Source organism: Paralichthys olivaceus, chromosome 17 (genome assembly GCF_024713975.1).
Source record: "Paralichthys olivaceus isolate ysfri-2021 chromosome 17, ASM2471397v2, whole genome shotgun sequence".
NCBI classification, from domain to species: domain Eukaryota; kingdom Metazoa; phylum Chordata; class Actinopteri; order Pleuronectiformes; family Paralichthyidae; genus Paralichthys; species Paralichthys olivaceus.
In genome coordinates this window covers 9,206,470-9,227,137 of record NC_091109.1, presented here as the reverse complement: position 1 = coordinate 9,227,137, position 20,668 = coordinate 9,206,470, and the positions used below count along the sequence as shown (strand labels likewise).

At 40.7% G+C, this 20,668-nt stretch overlaps 3 protein-coding genes across 3 annotated transcripts; 1 reads left to right on the top strand and 2 right to left on the bottom strand.

The window, feature by feature from the left end:
- Nucleotides 1-2,265: 2,265 nt before the first annotated feature.
- nrros (negative regulator of reactive oxygen species) lies at nt 2,266-7,109 on the bottom strand. Its single transcript, XM_020087241.2, has 3 exons — nt 6,678-7,109; nt 5,352-5,466; nt 2,266-4,374 (listed from the first exon to the last, which is right to left on the bottom strand). The coding sequence occupies exons 2-3, from the start codon at nt 5,451-5,453 to the stop codon at nt 2,425-2,427; spliced, it is 2,052 nt and encodes a 683-aa protein (XP_019942800.2). The 5' UTR covers nt 5,454-5,466; nt 6,678-7,109; the 3' UTR covers nt 2,266-2,424.
- Nucleotides 7,110-9,568: 2,459 nt separating this feature from the next.
- Nucleotides 9,569-13,672, bottom strand: fbxo45 (F-box protein 45). Its single transcript, XM_020087677.2, has 5 exons — nt 13,372-13,672; nt 12,786-12,882; nt 11,753-12,287; nt 10,665-11,021; nt 9,569-10,544 (listed from the first exon to the last, which is right to left on the bottom strand). Exons 3-5 carry the CDS (start codon nt 12,074-12,076, stop codon nt 10,359-10,361), a joined length of 867 nt encoding a protein of 288 aa, XP_019943236.2. The 5' UTR covers nt 12,077-12,287; nt 12,786-12,882; nt 13,372-13,672; the 3' UTR covers nt 9,569-10,358.
- fam168b (family with sequence similarity 168 member B) lies at nt 13,191-20,399 on the top strand. The gene is made up of 7 exons (XM_020087678.2): nt 13,191-13,320; nt 17,253-17,344; nt 17,439-17,519; nt 17,986-18,128; nt 18,233-18,428; nt 18,667-18,791; nt 18,879-20,399. The coding sequence occupies exons 2-6, from the start codon at nt 17,275-17,277 to the stop codon at nt 18,777-18,779; spliced, it is 603 nt and encodes a 200-aa protein (XP_019943237.1). The 5' UTR covers nt 13,191-13,320; nt 17,253-17,274; the 3' UTR covers nt 18,780-18,791; nt 18,879-20,399.
- The last annotated feature ends 269 nt before the right edge of the window (nt 20,400-20,668 follow it).

Sequence of the window (20,668 nt, the reverse complement as noted above, 5' to 3'; positions counted from 1 at the left end):
TAATATATACATATATAATAGTTTAAACATGAAAGGTATGTGAAAATAAATCTAGTTAAAGTACAGATACATGAAAAATGTACTCAAGTACAGTAACAAAGTTATTGTACTTGATTGCATCCCACCACTGCATGTGACCCTGACACTTTCTGTTATAATGTGGTAATATCCACACATACTAAATATGCACAGCTCACACATATTCACACATGAATCTCATTTGACCACTTGAGGCCAAATTTCACTTCCCTTACATGTGCACTGATGGTTGAGAAACTGTGACCACTACTTAAAAGATAAGGAATAAACACTGAACTGCTGGTGGAGAGTATCTTTATTATGTATGCTGTGTTACAAAGACAGATCAGCAACAACACTGTGTGAGCCATATAATGACTCACAAGTGTGGTTCTGTAATTCATATGTAGTAAGCATGTTGTCACCTGTGTCCCCTGTAATTGCATCCAGTGCGTTCTCACGTCGTGTTAGCAACAAAGTTCTTATGGAAGTCTTGCCGCTGTGTGTGCAAGTGTTGCTCTCTGACATATTTCATATATCTCTGCTCTGACTCCTGACCTAATACAGTTGAGTAATCAAATAAAATTCCTCTTGGTCAACAGTTTGTCACCAGAGTCAAAGTACCTTCCGCAAAGGATGTTTTCTTGACTGCAGCTCTTCAACTGTGAAAAGGCTCGTGATGCGTTTTATCAGATCAGCAGTATGAATCTTTTCTTTTTCAAGATTCATGATGAATTAAGAAGATGTGCACAAAGCCATGGTTCACATTGATTAGTAAGTGAATGGTGAAAATGAAAAGTCCCGAGTTACTGTGTTTCTCTTATTTGAACTTATTTGCATGATAAAGCTTAATCATTGCTGCCCTGCTCAATAACAACTAAGACTCACTCCGATCTATTTTGGCTCTTTGACTGAGTGGCAGAGGTTGGACTGGAGTAGATTTTCCAGGTACTTTACTTAAGTATTTATTGTTCTGATGACTTTTTACTTTTACTTCCTACATTTGAACACAAATATCTGTACTTTCTACTCCTTACAAGCCAAAACTGGCTTGTTAATTGTTTCAGCCTCCATGGATGAAGACATGACGTGAAAGACGTAATCAGTAGTAGCGACGGGAGGTGTGTACAAAGGGCAGGGACTTAATCAGCGCCAGTACATTCCCCATCCATTTATTCCCTTTAAAAAATGATCCAGGTGCACATGCAGGACCTCAGTTCAGCTCAGTCTGTATTATTCTGTCTGAAATTAGGCTGCAAAACTGAATTATGTCCAGTGACTTGTTTTCTCATTACCAGCTCTGTGCAGGTTGTAAACAAAAGAGGAAAACTATCAACTTATTTTGTTTTCCTACAATTTTTTCATTTTGCAGAGTTATCAAAACAGGCATCGTGCATCATTGAAATTAAAGATCAATTTATATTTTTTTCATTTTTTTATTTCAGAGCCTGCACTTTCTTACTTTCTTTCTTGATAAAGGAGTTAGTCAGTACTTCTACTTTTACCAAAGTTTCTGTATCTGTACTTTTACTTAAGTAAAGAATGTGAGTGCTTTTGCCCCCTCTGCTGAGCGGTAATGTTGTTTTGTAAAAAACATGTAAAAATTTGAGGCTTTCTCTTTTTTTAAAGCTCCAACCACCATGACCCTGAGCATCACCACAGCGGTATTCTGGTTACACTCTGGTTAGGCCTCCGGTGTTCTGCTACAGCGACATGCTGATCTACTCCTGCTCTTGAGCAACTGCACACATGAACACAAAGGGAGAGGCATGCATTGTCTTTGCTCTGTGTCTGACACATGGCTAATGCTGCCCCTGTTAATGCTCACGTGGTCTATGGACTTATTTGTTACAACTTAGTGGCCGGTCACTGTGTTTTCTGACAAGGGTACAGCAGAATATACTAACAAACATCAAAATATGGATCCATCTACTCAGGAGAAATGACACCCTGGAACTTCATGTTTTATCTGAGTGCCACCAGCAGGAAAACCTCAGTCCCCTCCTCCTCGAGATACAGAACTGGGCAGTTGCTGCACATCTTAGCAAAACAGGAAATTTCATGTTTCCTCTGCTGCTTATAGCAACAGATTGCATCACATTACTTCTGCATATGTTGACACACATACACCCAAACTCAAGCTTATGCACTCACACAAGCACACGCATGTACCCACAAGAACACAGCCACAGTTTGACATAAGGATGTCAGGATTATAGGACCACACTTCAATGAACAAAACAAAGCCATGGGAAAAAAACTCAACACAATGTAATTTACATACTCTTTGCAATTACTCCTTCATTAATGCAGACACTTTACAAATAATTCAATTCATTACCAAAATACATTCAGTCAACATTTCTCAGTAATATGCTGTTGAGATTACAGTTTTATTTTAGGTTTTCAGTAGGATGTAGACTTCAGACACCTCTTTTTAATAGATTGTTTTAGCATTTTGGGCTTGAACGTGAGAAGAGCAACAACTGAAATGCCAAAAAATGAAAGACATATGGATACAAAGAGCAGAATGTACCAGAATATAGATTCCCCACCTTCGTTAAAACACACAGATAACTCTAAGTGCTGCAGTTTTTGCATTTCGAAGGGATCTTCACATTCGATGTCTGATAGTCCAACCATTTTGATTGTGTTTGATTCAAAGGTCCTGAACCATTCTGTTTGGCAGCAGTTGAAAGGATTTCCTGTGAGGAAAACAATCTGAAGGTTTGGAGCTAATGCATTAGCCAGACCTGGGGGGATAGTGGACAGTCTGTTGTCCCTCAAGTCGAGCACTTTCAGATCAAGATTTAACAGTGAATGTGAAAGGTGTGCGAGAGAGTTCTTTGAAATGTTTAAAAACTTCAGATGTTTAAAATGGGAGAAGTCAAAGTCTTGTATGTGTGTGTTTCCCAAACCTAGATGCTGCAAAGTTCTGCTGAGGCATTGTATTGATTGTAGGACAAGTCCAGGGTTATCGGACAGTTCCAGGTGTGTTAGCGACAACCCTGCAAATGCAGACGATGGAATTAATTTAAGGTTGCATCCTTTGAGGTAAAGCTGCCAAAGGGACACAACATTTCTCCAATCCACACAATCTGAGACAGGGTCTGTACTGATCTCAGCTTCCTCAGAGAGACAAATGTCAATGTTGTTGTAGCTGAGATCCACCGACCTGAGGCTTGTCAGTGAGGCGAACAATCTTGAGGGTAACCACTCAAGATCATTCAGGCTCAGGTTAAAGTACGTCAGATTGCCAAGAACTGTCAGCGTCCCTTCATCTGCTACAACCTGGTTCAGCCTGTTGTTGCTGATGTCCAGCTCATACAAGCTGCCAGAGAACTGTTCAGAAGTTAGATTTAAGGATTCCAGACAGTTGTCGCACATTCGAAGTCTTGACAGAACAGGCATTTTCTGGATGAATCCATGGGGGAAATACTCCACCTGGTTTCCTCTTAGATCCAAAATCTCTAGAGAAGAGACATCACCATGAAGACCGTCATCCCACAAGTCCACAGTCACATTGCCTGCATACCTCCTCAGGTTGTAGAACTCAACAGTTGTGGTTGAGTTTGGGAACTTGGCATTGTCTGCCAGGTTTTCGTAGAACCTAAGGCTGTTGTGGGACAGGTAAAGGTTGCGTAAGTGACTATGGCTGGGCAAGAAAGGAAAGAATAGCAGTTTGTTATCTGATAGATCAAGTGTCTCTATCTGGAAAGTGTCATTTAGGTCTTGTCTGGAGATGAACCAGTCAATGAAGTTGTGGCTGGCATTGAGGACCACTAGTTGGGTCATGTGGAAGTCTGTTAGACAAGGCAGATCATTATATGCCAAGTTGAGCCGCTGGAGATTGGGATTGCTGCCGAAGGCATCATCAATCTCGAATATGATGTTCCTCTGCAGGTTGAGGTCTTTTAGCTTGTTAAGGTCCCTGAATGAAGTCTCGTCCAATCTCTGCAAGAGGTTTCCGGAAAGATTGAGGTACTCTAAGGATGTCAGATTTTGGAGAAGAGTGGCTGCCATCTCATCGTCAAGTTTGTTCTCTGAAAGATCCAAAACTTTGAGACCAGGTAGCTTCTTTAATGCCTGGCTGGTTTCTGGGTAACCAATATGCAGGTTGTTATTTGCCAAATTGAGGCTTTTTAACAAGCTTAAGTCTTGAAAAGTGTTTGATTCTAATTTCTCCAAACTGTTACAAGCTAAGCTCAGACTAGTTAGTGAAGGGTAACGGAACAGAGAGTCGCCCTGTAGTGTTTGTATGTGATTGTAGTTGAGTTGAAGTTCCTCTATGTTGCGTGGTAATCCTGAAGGCACATAACTGAGCTTGGCATCGTTGCAGAGAGCCGTTCTTTGTATCTGCAGAGAAAAGGAGAGTATACAAATTAAAGGTAAGGTTCTATCAGTTGTCAGACAGTCTGCGTTCCTGTGTTTTAGGGGTATACCTTTGACGAGATGGACAATGATAGAAGGATGGATGTATCAATTGCATTTTCTGCATTGCATTTTTTCTTTTCCAGGATTACCAACCCCAGCTTTAAGTATGCAATCCAAACATAAGTCAGTGTGTTTGTATTATTTGTTTAAGGGAGCAAAATGTTTTCAGAAATCCGACAGGAACAGGGCACGACAACTGTATTTTATTTTTTAATTAAGCATCTGCCTTTTACGTGTTAAGTCCACACGTAGTTACCATGTTTTGCATTAAGGAATTGTTATTGCTCAAGAAGTTTGTCAGTCTTGTCAATTCATTATTTTATCAGGTTCAGGAACAAAGAGCACAAGGCAGCACTTCATAGTCTCACATAAATGTTAGTGAGATTTCATATTACCCTCATGATATTTGATTCTCTAAATTTTAATCATCTGAAATAGTTTCCCATGAGCTCGGCTGTTAATTCACAGAGACCGTCCAAAAAATGTGCTAAACACACCAATTTTTACCTTCACCAAGGAGGTTATGTTTTCATTTGTCTGTTTGTGTTTTATTTAGGAGGATTATGCAAGAACGATTCTGAATCAGATTTTCATGAAATGTTGTTGAGGGGTAATGACCCAAAGAAGTATTCAGTAAATCATTTTAACTTTATTTAATATAGGGCCCATTAAATGGAAAAAAAATCTGATATGTTTAAAGGACCGATATTTATGAGTGTCTACAATTTGGTGTGGATCCAAATAAAAGTCAGCAAAGTGAAGATGGTTTCTTTGGGTTCATTTCTTTTAAACCATTTACACTTTAAACTCTTTGTTGCTGGGCCTTCAGACCAAACCATATTTATTAAGAACTAACATAGGAACTTTGTTCTCTATCGTGTAAAGGTGAGACCTCTTACCAGCCGACATTCGCTGAGATGTGGATGACTTGTTGCTGGGCTCAGAATAATTGAGACGTGTAACAAGCAGAGCAGGATGGGAGTGAGTCCGTGGGCCGGCATTTTAACATCTTTACTGTTGACAACAAGACACAGGAAGAGAGAAATTAGACTCTGAATGATGGATTATTCTTTTACATTAGATTCTTTAATTTAACCTATTTAAAACTTCATAATACCTGCGTATTGTAATTTCAAAGTATCATCTGGTATCGTATGTGCATGAATAGTTTGGGGAAATCAACATCTCTGTCAAAATGGAGATGGTTTTTACACATGAGATTTTCAGTCAGTTTCTTTATTTTCAAGGTTTCATGGTCGGGTCATAGCGAACACATCTCTGTATCTTTAAACTAATTTGTTTCGCTGTCATATCTTAGGCTTTAATGATGACCTGAGAGTGATACGTCCACTTCACTCTTATGGTGGAGGTCCTGTACTGAATGTGACGTGTCGGCAACATTTAGATGTAATGTTTGTTAAATATAGATGAGCCTACACAGTGTGGGAAGATGCTCAAACCGTTGGCAACACAAACTGAATATGGAGTTTCTTTATTTAACTGTTTTCAAACTTCACACTTTTTAATTTTAGCAAATTAAAAGGGGAAAAAGTTTAAGACAACTTTATCTCTGTGTTCTTGAGAACTTAAATAAACACTTCCACCCAATCCACATGGCTGAAAGTGATGAACAGTATTCTGCTCAATACAGGCATCAGCATAATTCTGGTTCTTTAGAATGTTGGGTGTCAACCACAGAAGAGACATTCCACAGAACACTACTTTTAGTGTCTTTTTGGACTTTTTAAAACTCACTTATAAGAAAACCACATGATCTATAAAAATAACACACAAAGTTATATTGCACAAAGACAGAGCATATAGCGTTCAAGTCTTCAATTCTCTAGAGTTCAAAACTGAATTATTAAATTGATGTGATATTGTGTCATTAATCTTAATAATTTAGCAGTCAAGCATGAATATAAAAAATACATAATTCAAGTGACATCATTCCAATGCACCTCTAAGCAAATCATCATATAAATATGGAATAACTGTGCAAATTTCTTTCAACAGTCTTTAATGCTGAGTTAAGATTAAGTTAGAAAATGCTGTGTAAAAACTAAATGACATAAACATTTTCTTCTGTCACGTGTCTTGCTCAAGGAGACGAAAGATAATATACATTTATATTCTTAATTCAGACAAAGCATGCATGTTTGCTTCTTTCAGCGCTCATGTGCATGCAGCTCTACTATAAATGAGTTTACAATGCATGTACTTACCCTGGTGGTTAGGTGAAGATTTCCCAAGCCACCGATGGTTGATCCCCTGACCATATCGCTGGTTGACTCGTCGTTGCAGAGCACGTCCTCGTGTGTGACGTTCAGCTGCTTTCTACTGCTCTCGCTGAACCACTGATGCCTCTTTTTTTTACTATTCACGGAAGCAGGAGGCAGGCAGCGGAAACCAAGTCACATGGACGAGCTGCAATCATAAAGAAGTTCTCAAGGGCCACAGGAAGGCGAGTGCAGGCGTAACAGTTTTCAAACAGCAGTGCAGATGTTTTTTTTCTTTTTTAACTCTCATGACAGAAATGCTGTTGAACAGACAACTATAGTTGGTATCACAACTGCCACCACAGAAACCAATGAGAACACACCCTTCACACCCTTGCCTCAGTCTGATCAGTCAACCTACAAGAGAGGAAATTGCTCGACACACACCCTTCCTGCCTGCTTCTCGGCCTCTTGCTGCACAAAACACATGTATACATACAAAGAGTCAGCGAACTCTGTGTATATAGAGTAAAATACAGAGGGGTCATAATGCTCTTGGACTGTGAGGATGACTGATGGATGGCACAAATAATATTACAGTATCATGCACCAAGTGAGTAAAGAAGTCCTCCAATGTTTAATTTTCAATATTATGGCTGCTTCAAGTACCTTTAGTAAACACTGCCCTTATGTGTGTTTGTGGTCCAGCTTCTTAATGCAACTCTAGGTCTATTGTGTCTTTTAGTTAAGTCCATTTCTGAACGTTTTGCTACGTGGGTGCAAGAATAGGGAATTAGGAAACAGGAAGTGATGGTCCTGTCCTTGGAGAATTGATTTGTTGGTGAGTCCTTCCTGTTTTCATACTGGACATCTGTAGGTCTCGCTTCTGATTCTTTTCCAACTTTGAGTGACAACACAATTGTCCATGCTGAGTTTGATGTCCTCTGAGCAAAAGTAAAACATCTGAGAGAGAAAGAGAGCATCAGCTGATTGTGAAGTGACCTTTGTTCGGTGTCACACTCCGACCCCCACTCTTACATACTATACTGTTATATACTCATGAATAAAATATCTAATTCCAAAACATTAGGTTCCCCGTGGGTCCATTGGAAAATATATTTTATAAGCACATTTTGCTCTCAGCAACACTGACAGTTCCACCAGTGACCAGGTGTGGCAGCAATGCTTCAGAACAATGACCACTTTAAAACAAAACCCACCACAGAAAAAGAATGTAGGTGGCACCCTGGTGGCTGAGGGCAGCATGTCCTTTTCCCCTTATTACATAAAATCTGCCTATCCTCACACAGATATGAAGCTGAAATATCCTGGATGTGAACACCACCATCAAATGCATTTGGAGCCAGAGTCACAATGTTTCACCTCATTTTTATCAAATCAAATAACTAATTAAACTTGAACTCATCAGAACATACATCAGTGTGATAAAAACGACCTAAAATGACAGAAGCCATCTTTGGGTAAAAAAAGATTTGACCAGTAGTTTAACATAGAGGAGTAGGGATTTATGACCTATACTGTAGCTTTGCAATTGTTTAACGAGAAAGAACATTCTGCAGTTTGTTCGACCTCATGGATCCAGACAGTGAGTTTTAAACTCATGTTAATCCTCTGCCCTGAACCTCATGTCAGTCTCTGACTTGTTATCTTCACACTGCACAGGATCAGGCCTTTCAGTGGTGTAAGACTCGTATCTGTTGGCACAACACGTAACACAAGATAATCACTGTCCTCTTGTGGTAATAGGACATATTACATGTTTGATAACTGAGTCTTCTGACTCAGTTATCGTTACTACATCATCACACCAGCAGTCTTGCTTATGTCTTTTCCCATGAACGGGATGGATCAGTATGCATTAAGAAAGTCACTCTCAGGCGGCTGCAGTAGGTTTGATGTGATCTGAATGACACAGGTAGTGTAAGTCCCCTGATTAGATTTACAGACACACAGTATGGTCAAAACAAGATGCTGAGATTAGACCAGAGAGCTTTAGATGCTAGGATATACAGGGAAATTCTCAGAGAAGTAGTTGGATATATGGCTATTAAGCTCTTAGCACATATTCAATAGATCATAATTTATGAGCTCAGTGTCCATTACTGTGGTTTTTCCTGCTGATGGAGGCTGAGCGTCTGTAAGTGGTGCACTTTGCTTTTGTCACCAATTCAAAAAGAACGCTGCTGTAGCTGCTGCCTGGAAGGACCATTAATACAGTGGACATATACCACATGGGTTGAGACGAGAACAGTAACATGTCTCATTCATTAGTCTCCTCTATACATCATGTTGTAACTGAAAGCTTAATTTAATGTATCAGCAGTGTGGCCGAAGAATAATTAGAATATAATAATAATTACTGTTTTTCAAACGAGGCAAACCAGCTTTGTTGTGTTCAACGAAACATCCAAATATCGTGTTGCACTTAGTGTTGCTGGCTCTGTTACTGCATTTTTCCTTTTTTTAATATATATATCTTGAGCCTTTTTCCTGACTGTACACAGTTTTGAAGTGTTGATGATACTGCAGCAGGTCAGACAGTGACAGATACTGGATTTTAGCCTTGAAAACTCAAAAATAGTGACTGTGTTGTTTTGAATGTCCCTGTACACCATCTTGAATCTACCTCTGGGTATATGAAATGTGCTCTATTAATAAAACCACCATGCCTTGCATGCAGTGAAGTCGCTTCAGGGTCAGAGAACATGTGGATGATCTTTAGTCTGCATCTTCAAATGTTTAAAGTTTAGATTCATGTGGCATTAACTGGGAACACATAGTGTAACTGGACAGCTGTGAACATGCAGACAAACTGACTTTTACTGGCTGTGCTGTAAAACCATATATTCTGTGCAACAAAAAAACATCAAACTATCTTTATTCTCAGAGTGGCACCATGTAGACTTTATTTTCAGGCCTTATAACATACAGTATCAATAGTACCATAGATAAAACCAATAAATAGTGTGTAATACTACAGTAGCACATTAAAAAGGACAAACATTAATATGATACAGGTATATTTTCCACCAAGACTGGATGAGATTTTGAAAAGGACAAATGTTTCGGTCCACACTCCAGCGTCCATACAAGTGCATGACAGATGGTCCCCACATCCTCGGGTTGTCTTTATCAAAACACAACATTATAGGTAATATTAATTTGGCATACATCTATCATAATCCAGTCTCTGATTCAAGTTCACCTGTGTCAATTCATAATGCTCTGAGTCCATTATCTGAGCTATTTATAACAACTACTGTGTCACTCATTAAAACAATATCTTAAAGTATTTGTCACGGTTTAGAATGGTTTTGGCCTCATTCAAGCAGACATAACATCCATGTTCCCCCCTGCCGTGTAAATAAAAAAGTCCAGCAGCTAAACTGTAAAAGAAGACGCTTCCACATTGATCCAGAAACTTGTTTATGAGTTTTCCCACACCTCCCTTTTCTCCTGTAGTCTCTTTAGTCCAGAACCTGACTCTGGCTTCATGTCCAGTTGTACTTCTCTTTCTGTACATGAATTGAGTTGTTTTGCTTGGAAGAAACATGACCACCTTCTGACATGGTGCAAGGAGCATGGCTGGCACTCAGTTGATGGAAAAAGTCCTACACTCATTGGCGGCCTGTTAGTTTGAACGATGTGGCACGTGTTGTTCTGCTTCTACCCATCCAGAGGTTTTCCTAGGTATACCATGGTGACTTCAGTGTTGCCGTATACTGCAGAGACAGCGGGGAATAGGCAGGCTTTGGGCAGTCCACGAAACGCTATTCCAAGAAACTCAAAACCCCTCTCGAAGGCTAACGTCTTGTCATCCATGTCCAGAATCACCCGGATTCTCTCCCCGATCTGTTGACAAACATAATCACATATGTTGGTGTTGGATTACACAAATATAGTAAACATGTCTCACTATTTGGATCAATAACAACATCACAAACAACATGCAGACATGGCTCCAGAACCCACCTGATATTTGGGTGCATTGTTACACTGTGGAAAGTTTCCGTTAACTTCCCCATTATGCAGCAGGTTGTTGTCGACCAGGTTCCAGCCCCAGCTCTGGTCGTCACTACCCAGCAGAGCCACGTAGCCCTGGCACTGCATCGACGCCCGCTTCGTGGCAATGCCGATCACTGCGACGGTGCCAAGGGGGCCTTCCCACCAGATCTCCCAGGCATGCCGCCCTTCCGAAAAGCCAATCTTGCCCCGTGCACCATCCGTGCTCTGGGCAATGGGGTTGCGGTGCAGGGTGAAGCCGTTCTTCTTCACATAAACATTGCGGGAGCAGTCGTGGGAGCTCAGGGCATGTTGAAAAGACTTGAGCTGTAGAAGACATGAGATTGATCAGTTTTTTTTGCTAACAGAATATTCGAAACAGCAATTATCTTTATTATTGTGATTCCTGGAGATTTGGAAAACTTGAACAATGAATATGAGTGCTAGTTACAGTTTGAGGTCATCAATATGTTCACATGAAAAAGCAGAAATATGAGGTTTTACTCTGGGGTTAGAGCTGGATTTTGCCATTTTAAGGTGTAGAATCTGATCCAGTATTATCAGACCAGCAGGGCTCAAATTGAGGTCTGGGGACCTGCAGGAGTCCTTAAGGGGGATGCACATGGTCCCATGAAAACAGTTCCCCTCAGATATTCCCGTTCAGTTATTGTTGTGAATTTACTTTCTATCACTTCCTAGCATGTGGTGTGCATAGTTATGAATATATGCTGCTAACAACAACAATTGTCATTTTGTTACTAAACAACCGTGCACATAATTCAAATCTGCCAATTTCATTCATATTTTAATTAAACACAGAGATGTATTTAATGTATTATTTTGTATTTGTTAACTAAAAGGCTGGATGTGAGGGGTCTTCGGACGTTCTATGGCTTGTGGATTCGTGCAGGAGGCAGTGTGCAGGCCATTATCCACCACGATCCGTGGAGGTGTTTACAGAACAGAGGTGTCACTAAACAGGCAGATATCTGACTTGAGGTCACGAGTATCCACTATTCTCTCAACCAGACACATAGGTGGTGCACGGGAAAACCTACTTTCCCCTTGTAGGTGAGCAGGTTGCACAGGATGTCAGACCGCAGAGCTTCATCGTTCAGACTCCGGCTGCAGAGGCTGCGCCACACCTCACTGTTTTCGTCCGCCAGAATGTTGTTCCAGTGCCAGCAGACCAGCGAGCACCGCATCAAGTCGTTCAGCTCCAGATAGGAGAAGACGTGCTCCAGGACCCGGGCCGGCAGCCTCCCGGCCACCCCCGCGCCTCCTCCGGCTGCGGTAGCGTAGGAAGAGCCGGCGGAGCTGCAACTGGCCGCCGCCGCTGCGCCCAGACAGGAGGAGCCTCCTCCACCGACAGCTCCAGACATTACAGCCCTGCTCCGCACCGACGACGCCAGCCGACAGAACAGCTTGAGCTTACACCGCAGAATGGCTCCTAATGTGGGTTACATGGCAACATTTCGCTGTGGAATCACACGTAGATCGCAGTTAAACCACAACAGAGAGGACCCCGCTGCCCCCACTCCAATGGCTGAATGGAGGCGATGCGTCAAGGTCCTGGAAGAACAGTAGAACTCACTGTGGGTTTGACAAAGAAACGTGGTAGTTAAACACAAAAAGCGACAGTAAATATCATACTTATTCATACTGTGTCATAACCGGTGGAGAAACGCTGTCAAATAAAGAGATCCCCCCCTTTCGAATCAAATGTATTTTAATTCCTGTCAGGACCAGAGGGCAGCACTGCGGAAGAGCTGCCACAGTGTAGCAACTGTAGCAGTGATACATTTTTACAGTGTTACAATGTAGCATGGGGACAGTTAGCACTGATACAGTGGTACAGTGTTACATTGTAGCAATGTGACAGCTAGCAGTGATACAGTGTTACAATCTAACAATGTCACAATGTAGCATGGTGACAGTTAGCAGTGTTACAATGTTACAATGTAGCATGGTGACAGTTAGCAGTGATACAGTGTTACAATGTAGCATGGTGACAATTAGCTGTGATTACAGTGTAGCAACTGTAACAATAGCAGTGTGTTATAATATAGTAGTGTTACTGTCTGTTCTTACTTTATTACACTGTGGCATTTTTGTAGTGTAACTGTGTTGCAGTGTAGCAGCACAGACAGCTCAAAGGACCTGGAACCTTGTTCAGCCACTGGCCGCTCTGAAAAATATAATTTACATTAAAAAATATATATTTTTGTTTCACATCTGTCTTACACAGATTGTGCTTGTATTGAGAAACTAAAACAAAGTTTTAGGTGTAAAGACAAAAAAACAAAAATGATTCACCTGATCAGTGGATTTAAACAAAGCACAATATTAAATCTATATTTTGTGTTTGTGTTTTTTTTATATTTCTTTTTTTCCACCCAACCTGAGACTGAATTATTTGATTGAGGAAACAGGAAGGTGTCTGTTTTTTATTGTTTGTATTTGTATAGAAATGTAATAAAATAAATATATGCGGACCACGTGACGCGACTCGGAAGTGACGCGCGGTGCTCAAAAGAGTTGAGCGAAGCATCTGGATCAAAGCAGCGGCAGCTACGTCTCATCTGACGGCAGAGGACAGAGGGACACTCGGCCGCGAAACGCACAGGTACCGTAACTCACCGGAGGTCAATGTGTGCGGGACAAGGTGCGTGTTCACCTGTGGTTGTTGAGGGAGGGGACCCGCGGTGTCTGCGGGACACAGCGGCGTCGGCGCTCTGTTCTGCGGCCTTGCGGACAGGCTGCCCCCCATCTGTCCGCTGCTGGCCCGGGGGATGGCGGACGCGGTGGTCTCCGCCGTCGGACAGGTGTCAGTGTAGACGCAGGGACCGATGTACGTGCGGGGGGTGGATGTACTCAGGGCGTCCGCAGACTGAGAGCAGAGCCCGCTGGTGGTAACAAAGCCCCGGCCGCGGCTGCTCAGCTCTCCCACTGACAGGTTGCCATCTTTATTCGTACAGGAACATCACGTCACCTGTAAACAGCAGCCTGTGTGTGTGTGTGTGTGTGTGTGTGTGTGTGTGTGTGTGTGTGTGTGTGTGTGTGTGTGTGTGTGTGTGTGTGTGTGTGTGTGTGTCATCCTCAAACATCACAGGTCTGATCCCCTTGTCAAACATCTGCTGCTCACTGAGCTGCAGTTTTTTAAATGAAAGCTAAAGCATCCGAGCTGATTCATTAATAAATTGCTCGACACATTTCGATTATTCGATAATCACTCTTAAACCAAGATTAGGCTGGGCAGCAACAATAATAATCCCAGATAATATAAGACAACACTGTATTGATCCTGTGTCAGCTTCCTCCAGGATTACAGCATCACAATTTACAGTAGACAACAGAATTAAGCAATGCAAGTATTAAGTATATAAAATATAAGTGTAAGTAAAGATAAAAGTGTATTATGAGTAAAAAATAAAATGTGGATATGGAGTAAATGCAGAACCATTGATTAATAGATATAACAATAGAATTGAGAATATAATAAGTCAGTTCCATGAGACAGTGAAACTAAACTAAAGTGGCAGTATATAGTGATGATAAGTGGAGCAAGTGATACGGAATATTGCACATGATATTGAGCATAATGATAATCGGATGGGAAAACAGTGATTTTTACATGATTAGTAGCATTGCACATGAATAATATTTCACATGAATAATATTGCATTTAAATAGAAGCATTACATAAGGATAGGAATATTGCACATGAATAATATTTTTGCACATGATAAAAAGCATTGTACATGATAAATAGCATTGCACATGAATAGTAGCATTGCAAATGGATAGTAATATTACACATGGATAGTATGAACTTCTTAAGTTTGTTGTTGTCAGCTTTCCTTAATATAATTTTCATCAGAAGCATTACAACAAAATTCCAATTTATATCGATATAATGCTTAGGCATTGTGTAAGCACACAGACTCATGTGAATTTTTGTATCTTGATATAATTTTGGTCGTATCGCCCAACCGAGCTAAGATGCCAAACCTTAATTTATTCTGCTCCTATTCTGCTGTATGGTGATCTCTCCTTTTAGCTGAAACAAGTCCCTGTCAGTTCACTACACTGTGGAACTGTTCATTAAATGTTTTATATTTCCCGGTAAAGTGATGTAATAATGTCGCAGCACAGTGACAAAATTCTACCTGAGTACTTTTCTACTAATGAGCATCGTGTACAGCAGATGTCAGGGTAGCCTCTGGCAACAGTACAAAGAAAGTTGTGTAATGCAATTCGTAAAAGTGAATGACTGATGTGATGAAGAGTTGATTTAACTTTTTTGATATTTTGCATTTTACAGAAAGTTAAACATTTCAACAATGCCAAAAAAACAGTGAGATGTTTATGGATTAGAGCTGGTATTTATATTTTAAACTCAGCTCTGCAGTGAGAGCTCGTGCAGAGCCACGCCTTGTTCTTGAACTGTGTTAAATTAGGCATAAAATACAAAACACCAAACCAGCTTCCACGTAATCATTGTAATTCCAGTTCTGAATATGTGTGGAAAGATAAATGCACAAAGTGACTGTTACCTGGCAAGGTCATCCCAAACAAGCCCCTGGCAGTCCTCACTGTTCCCGTCACTATGAATTATATCTTGTGCTCAGTCACTTTTAAACCGTCTCATCACTGAAATAAGACTAACTGTGTAAGAGCTGTGGATCCTTTAGCACCTGGACTAGTGATCGACTGATGTCTTAGATAATCTCCATCGTCGGACTCCTGATGAATAAAAACCTGTCTGCAGCCATGAAATAAGATTTCTCCACAGTAAACCTATGATGCACCTTGTAATGCTACAGTCGTACGAGTATTACGAGTGGTATCAGAGGAAAAGCTGGAGCTACATAGCAGTTAGCTGAGGTAGCCAAGTCAAAGCTGGTGATCAGGATGAGACCAACAGACAATAATTTAATTATTTTTTATAATATGCATGGGCATATATATCCGTTCATCCGTCTGTCCATCTGTAATCATTTACTTTGTGGAACTTCACTATAATGTTAATTAGGGAGTGGACTGATATCTTGTGTTATTTTAAGTTTCAAATTTTCAAATTTCCCCTGCATTTCCATGGCAACAATTTAGACTTGGCCAAACAGAGAGTTGGCTCTCAACTCAAAAGCTTTCACTAATAAGCAGCAGAGCGATGTCTCCCAGTGTTTACAGGGTGTGGATAAGATGGGATTCATTTATGGAGAGAACAAAGACTCAAAATGGTCACAAATGTGTATTAGATGATCTAAAAGTGAAAAATCAGATTTGAAGACACTTAATCTATGGTTACGCACACTGTGATGACATTTAATCATCTGCTTGTTAAGGTTTTCTGGGTTTGGGGGGGTGTATGTTACCTCCTGATGACTGTGGTTGTGATGACGTTCTTTATTTTCTCCATTGGAGAGCGTTATGCATAGAGCTACAATGTATTATTATTATTTTTTATTTAAATAAATCATCAAACAAACAAGCAGAGGGGTAACCACAAGGGAGGAAAGATAAATAAATAAACAAGTAAATAATGAGTGAAGTGAGTGAAAATGAATAAAGGGCACATTTTGTGAATCCATAAAATACATAGTTTACACACAACACATAAACTATATTGTACTGTTTTTATGTTGTTACAGGATTTATTCTTTTTTAAGTACTCTTTATGGAAAACAGAAAAAGGGGCATTTGCCTCCAAAACCTTTTGATTGATGTGGGCTGTATAGAGTTTGGCATGGACAGTCAATGAATTTATGATAAAAGCTTTTCCCTCAATCTTTCTGTCATAGTTCCAGAATTTTAAGAGTCGGCTGACAATGCCAGAAAAGCTGGGTTTCAGGTTGAGCTGTGCAAAATGTAAGATTAGTATTTATATCAGGCTTAAGAAGAAATGTCCATGCGTAATATTCTTCATCATAACAGCAGCTCAGCACGCTTTGTTCCAGATGTCTCGAAGGTCATTGGCTGTTGGAGCCATTTACACAAATGACACAAATAACTGTAAATAATGAACACTGTGTTGTGTTTGATTCAATGTGGAGAAAGAGCTCAAGGTCTGATTAGGTTCAACACAGACTGATTTGTTATATGTGAAGTGAAATATCATTTGTAATACTAGGTGACTGTGTTTATTATGTTTCCTCACCATTTTTCCTTCTTGATATTTGAGGGGGAATGTTTCTTTGGAAACGTAGAGATCCGCTCATGGATCGGTGTTGGATTTACATGTATTCCACCTGGATCATTGCATAAATGCTGTATCAGTGCAGCTTTAAACAAAGCAAATGCAGTGACACCTGGTGGTCTGTCACACTCATAGCAGCAGTCTCATGTCAGCGTTTGTAGTAAATAATGAATAAATACACAAGAATATAAAATGATGATGTTGTTACCTTACTGGTGAAGCGTCAGTCGTGTGGTTTTCTTCAGCAGATTCAATGTGTTGAAACAGCTGAAGCTCTGGAGTTTCAGTGTCGTCTTTCTATCTCTGCCTTGCATTAAATTTAACATGTTTCTAAAATGATGCTGTGCTTCTCTCTGCAGCATCTGTAAGAACGAGACCAAAATGAATCCGGTTTACAGCCCTTCACCAACAGGGGTCCCCTTTACCAATACTAAAGGTTTAGGCTACCCAGGTAATAACTTAAAGACTAAAATATCTCAACTCCAGGAAAATATCAAAACGTTAACAAACATAACTCTGTCTGTCTTTCTCTTTGTTCATGGCAGCTGGATTCCCTGTTGGCTACGCAACTGCTCCAGCGTACAATCCCAACATCTACGCAGGAGCAAATGCAGCCTTCCCGAGTGGTAAAAAGAGTGTTTAATAAGATTGTGGCGATTAATGCTTTATACATACTTACACTATTGCACTTCATTAGATTGATCAAATTCTACATGTTTGATCCAAAGATTTCTAAATAAACTGTAAAAATACCATAGAATAGTTTTTTCTCACACTAGTTGAGGGTTACACACCTAGATATTATTCAGTATTTTTAAGGGGAGGGGTCTGGCAGGAGAGATTGAAGGGAATGTCATACAGCCCCTCCAGGTCATTTCAGGAGAATATCTGGAGTTCACCGCTTATGTTTTCTGAGCTACAAATGATTTTAGATTTTAGTGAAGATCTCCTTACAACCAAAAGTGCTCTTATTTGTCATTTGAACTGCATTATGCTCGTGTCACATCAGAGGGAGATGACGCAGAGCACTACTAGATTTAAGAGACAGCACATTTAAAACCTGCAGCACTAATGTGAGGCGTCCTTCTCCAGGTTACGCCCCGGGCACTCCTTTCAAAATGTCCTGCTCTCCCAACACGGGCACAGTCCCACCCTACACCTCCTCGCCCAACCCCTACCCTGCTGCTGTTTACCCTGTCAGGAGCACCTACCCCCAACAGAACCCATATGCACAGGTCAGTACGCCTCCAGTTTGTTGTCGTGTTGTCAGACACTGGTTTCCAAGCTTCACCTCTGTGTTTTCAGCTGTAACATGCTGTTCTGTTCTTCTGTGCTCCAGGCATTAATACCCTCACAACAGCAGGGCACTTACTACACACAGCCGCTGTACGCTGCACCGCCTCATGTTATCCATCACACGACGGTGGTCCAGCCGAACGGGATGCCTGCCATGTATGCCCAGACCATCCCTCATCACCGCCCCAACGGCGTCACCATGGGGATGGTAGCAGGCACCACCATGGCCATGTCCGCTGGTGAGCTACAGGGTTTTGTCTTAAGTCATTCTGGCAACTCTATTGTTTTGCAGTGAAATATGAGGATTTACATTATTTCAGATTTAAGGAAAGTTATAGAGCAGTACAAATACAAGCAGCATGGGCATTGTTTATGAAAGATTGTGAATGTGAAGACAACATGTGCTTTAAGTGCAATTTGTCTGAAAGTAATGCCAAGTTCACACTACACGACTTTTTGTTTCACTCTGCTCTTCAGGGACTTTGTTGACAACTCCATCACCAGCATCTGTTGCCCCCCACCCGGTCACGATGCCCACATATCGGACTCCCGGCACACCCAGCTACAGCTATGTGCCGCCGCAGTGGTGAAGAGAGGGAAGCGTGAGTATGATGTGCTTATCCAAAACATTTCACCAGAGTCACACGTGGATTTCAACATCATATTAGCGCGTGCTGTTCTCTCTGCAGGTCAGGAGATGGTAGATATGCATTCACACTCTACTCCAGTGTTTTCTGCTCTTGGTGAAGACCTGCTCTGCCAGAGTTTGCAACCAGTTACTCCTCTTCCAGCATAATGTGAATCTTAAAACCCAACTTCATACAGAGAGGGCGCCATTCAGACAAGGAGGTGGTGAAGAATCGGCCCTGTCCTCATTATCCTCTTCCCCTCTTCCCCTCTTCCCCTTGACGGAATACGGCTGCATCCCACGCCACTCCCCAGCGCCAGCACCTCTACGACCTGCTGCATATCTCACATCAAACAGCCCCCATGCAAACTTTTTTGTGGACTGTCATGCAGGTTTTTATAGCTTCAACTCTTTTAAGTGGTGAAAAGGGAGTTTTTTTTTTATTTGGGGTACACCAATGATGTTGAATGCATGTGTACATATAGCTATATGAAGTAATGCTAGCTCAATCTACCTGCAGTGACAGATGCAAAATCAACAAAAAGGCACACATCCAAAGGAACTAAAAAGAAAAGTAATAATCTCCGATGCTGAATCACCAGTGACCATGTCTTATATGTGAAATAAGAAAAGACGAGAAATGTTTGTTCATGCAAAACCATACCTGCGCACTCCAGTGCAGACTAAACTGTGCTATTTTCACTGCTTTGTGTTTTGGTGAGTGACGCTAGTTTTTATTGTTACTTTCAGCGATGCGGCGTATGCATTGTCATGTCTTACCTTTTTTTTGTATTTTAAGAGAAAGATGGGACTTTGAGTTTGTGCCTTCGACTGATGGCCATTCCAATAATTAGTCGCTTTACGCATGTTTTATTTTTTCTGCCCTGTCACACGTTTAAGGACAAACTGCGTTAACTTTTCCCAAAGTCTGTAGCAGCTTTTGTTCCCTGCTTGAAACGCTTTTGGGTGATTCAAAGTACTCACTTATTTTAGCCACAAGTATTCTGGGTTTGGGAGCAAGCAGAGGATGTTTTTTTTAATCATTTGCAACCATTGAATGAGTAGAAACAGAGTTGTGTGTGTGTGTGTGTGTGTGTGTGTGTGTGTGTGTGTGTGTGTGTGTGTGTGTGTGTGAGGGTGGGTGTATACGTGTGTGTTAGACAACTAAAATAAAACCCATTAAAATAGTGCCATACAGCTCAACATTAATTTTCAACCTACATGTCATGATAGTCATTTAGTCCTTAGGTCTGAAACACTACATCTTTAAATCGCTGCTAAATGTGGACATGTTAGGAAATCATAATGATAATAATGGTCAAACACATAAAATTTGTGATTAGCACTACTGAGTAAAGGCACTAATTATTAAAAACAGTTGATAAGATATTTGACCTTTTTGACATTGCTTACCTCAAGGTTCCAGGCTGACCCACCAACATCACTGTTTCAGACATGCTTTCCTATGTTGCCTCAGTCACCTCAGTTTAACGATCTGTTTTGTAAATGTTACTTTTGTGATTTTCGTTCGTGTTTTGTATTCTAAAGAAAGACCAAAAATAAAAACAAATATAAGAATAAACAGTGTTTTCCATTTATTGTGTGTATTTTTGGGCACCAAACAGTACCTGGCAGGCAGATATGAAGCATTAAGAAGTTCATGGATGTATAATAAGACGGATGTATGGATGTGTAATAAGACATATAATCTATATAATTATAAATGTTTTTTTTTGTATCATAATTGTATGTTTTTTTTCTTTGTCCTCAAAGAAAAACTTTCCTAGAGAGATTCATGCAGATGCAAATAATTATGAATCCAAAATAAATATGATATGATATAATTCCACA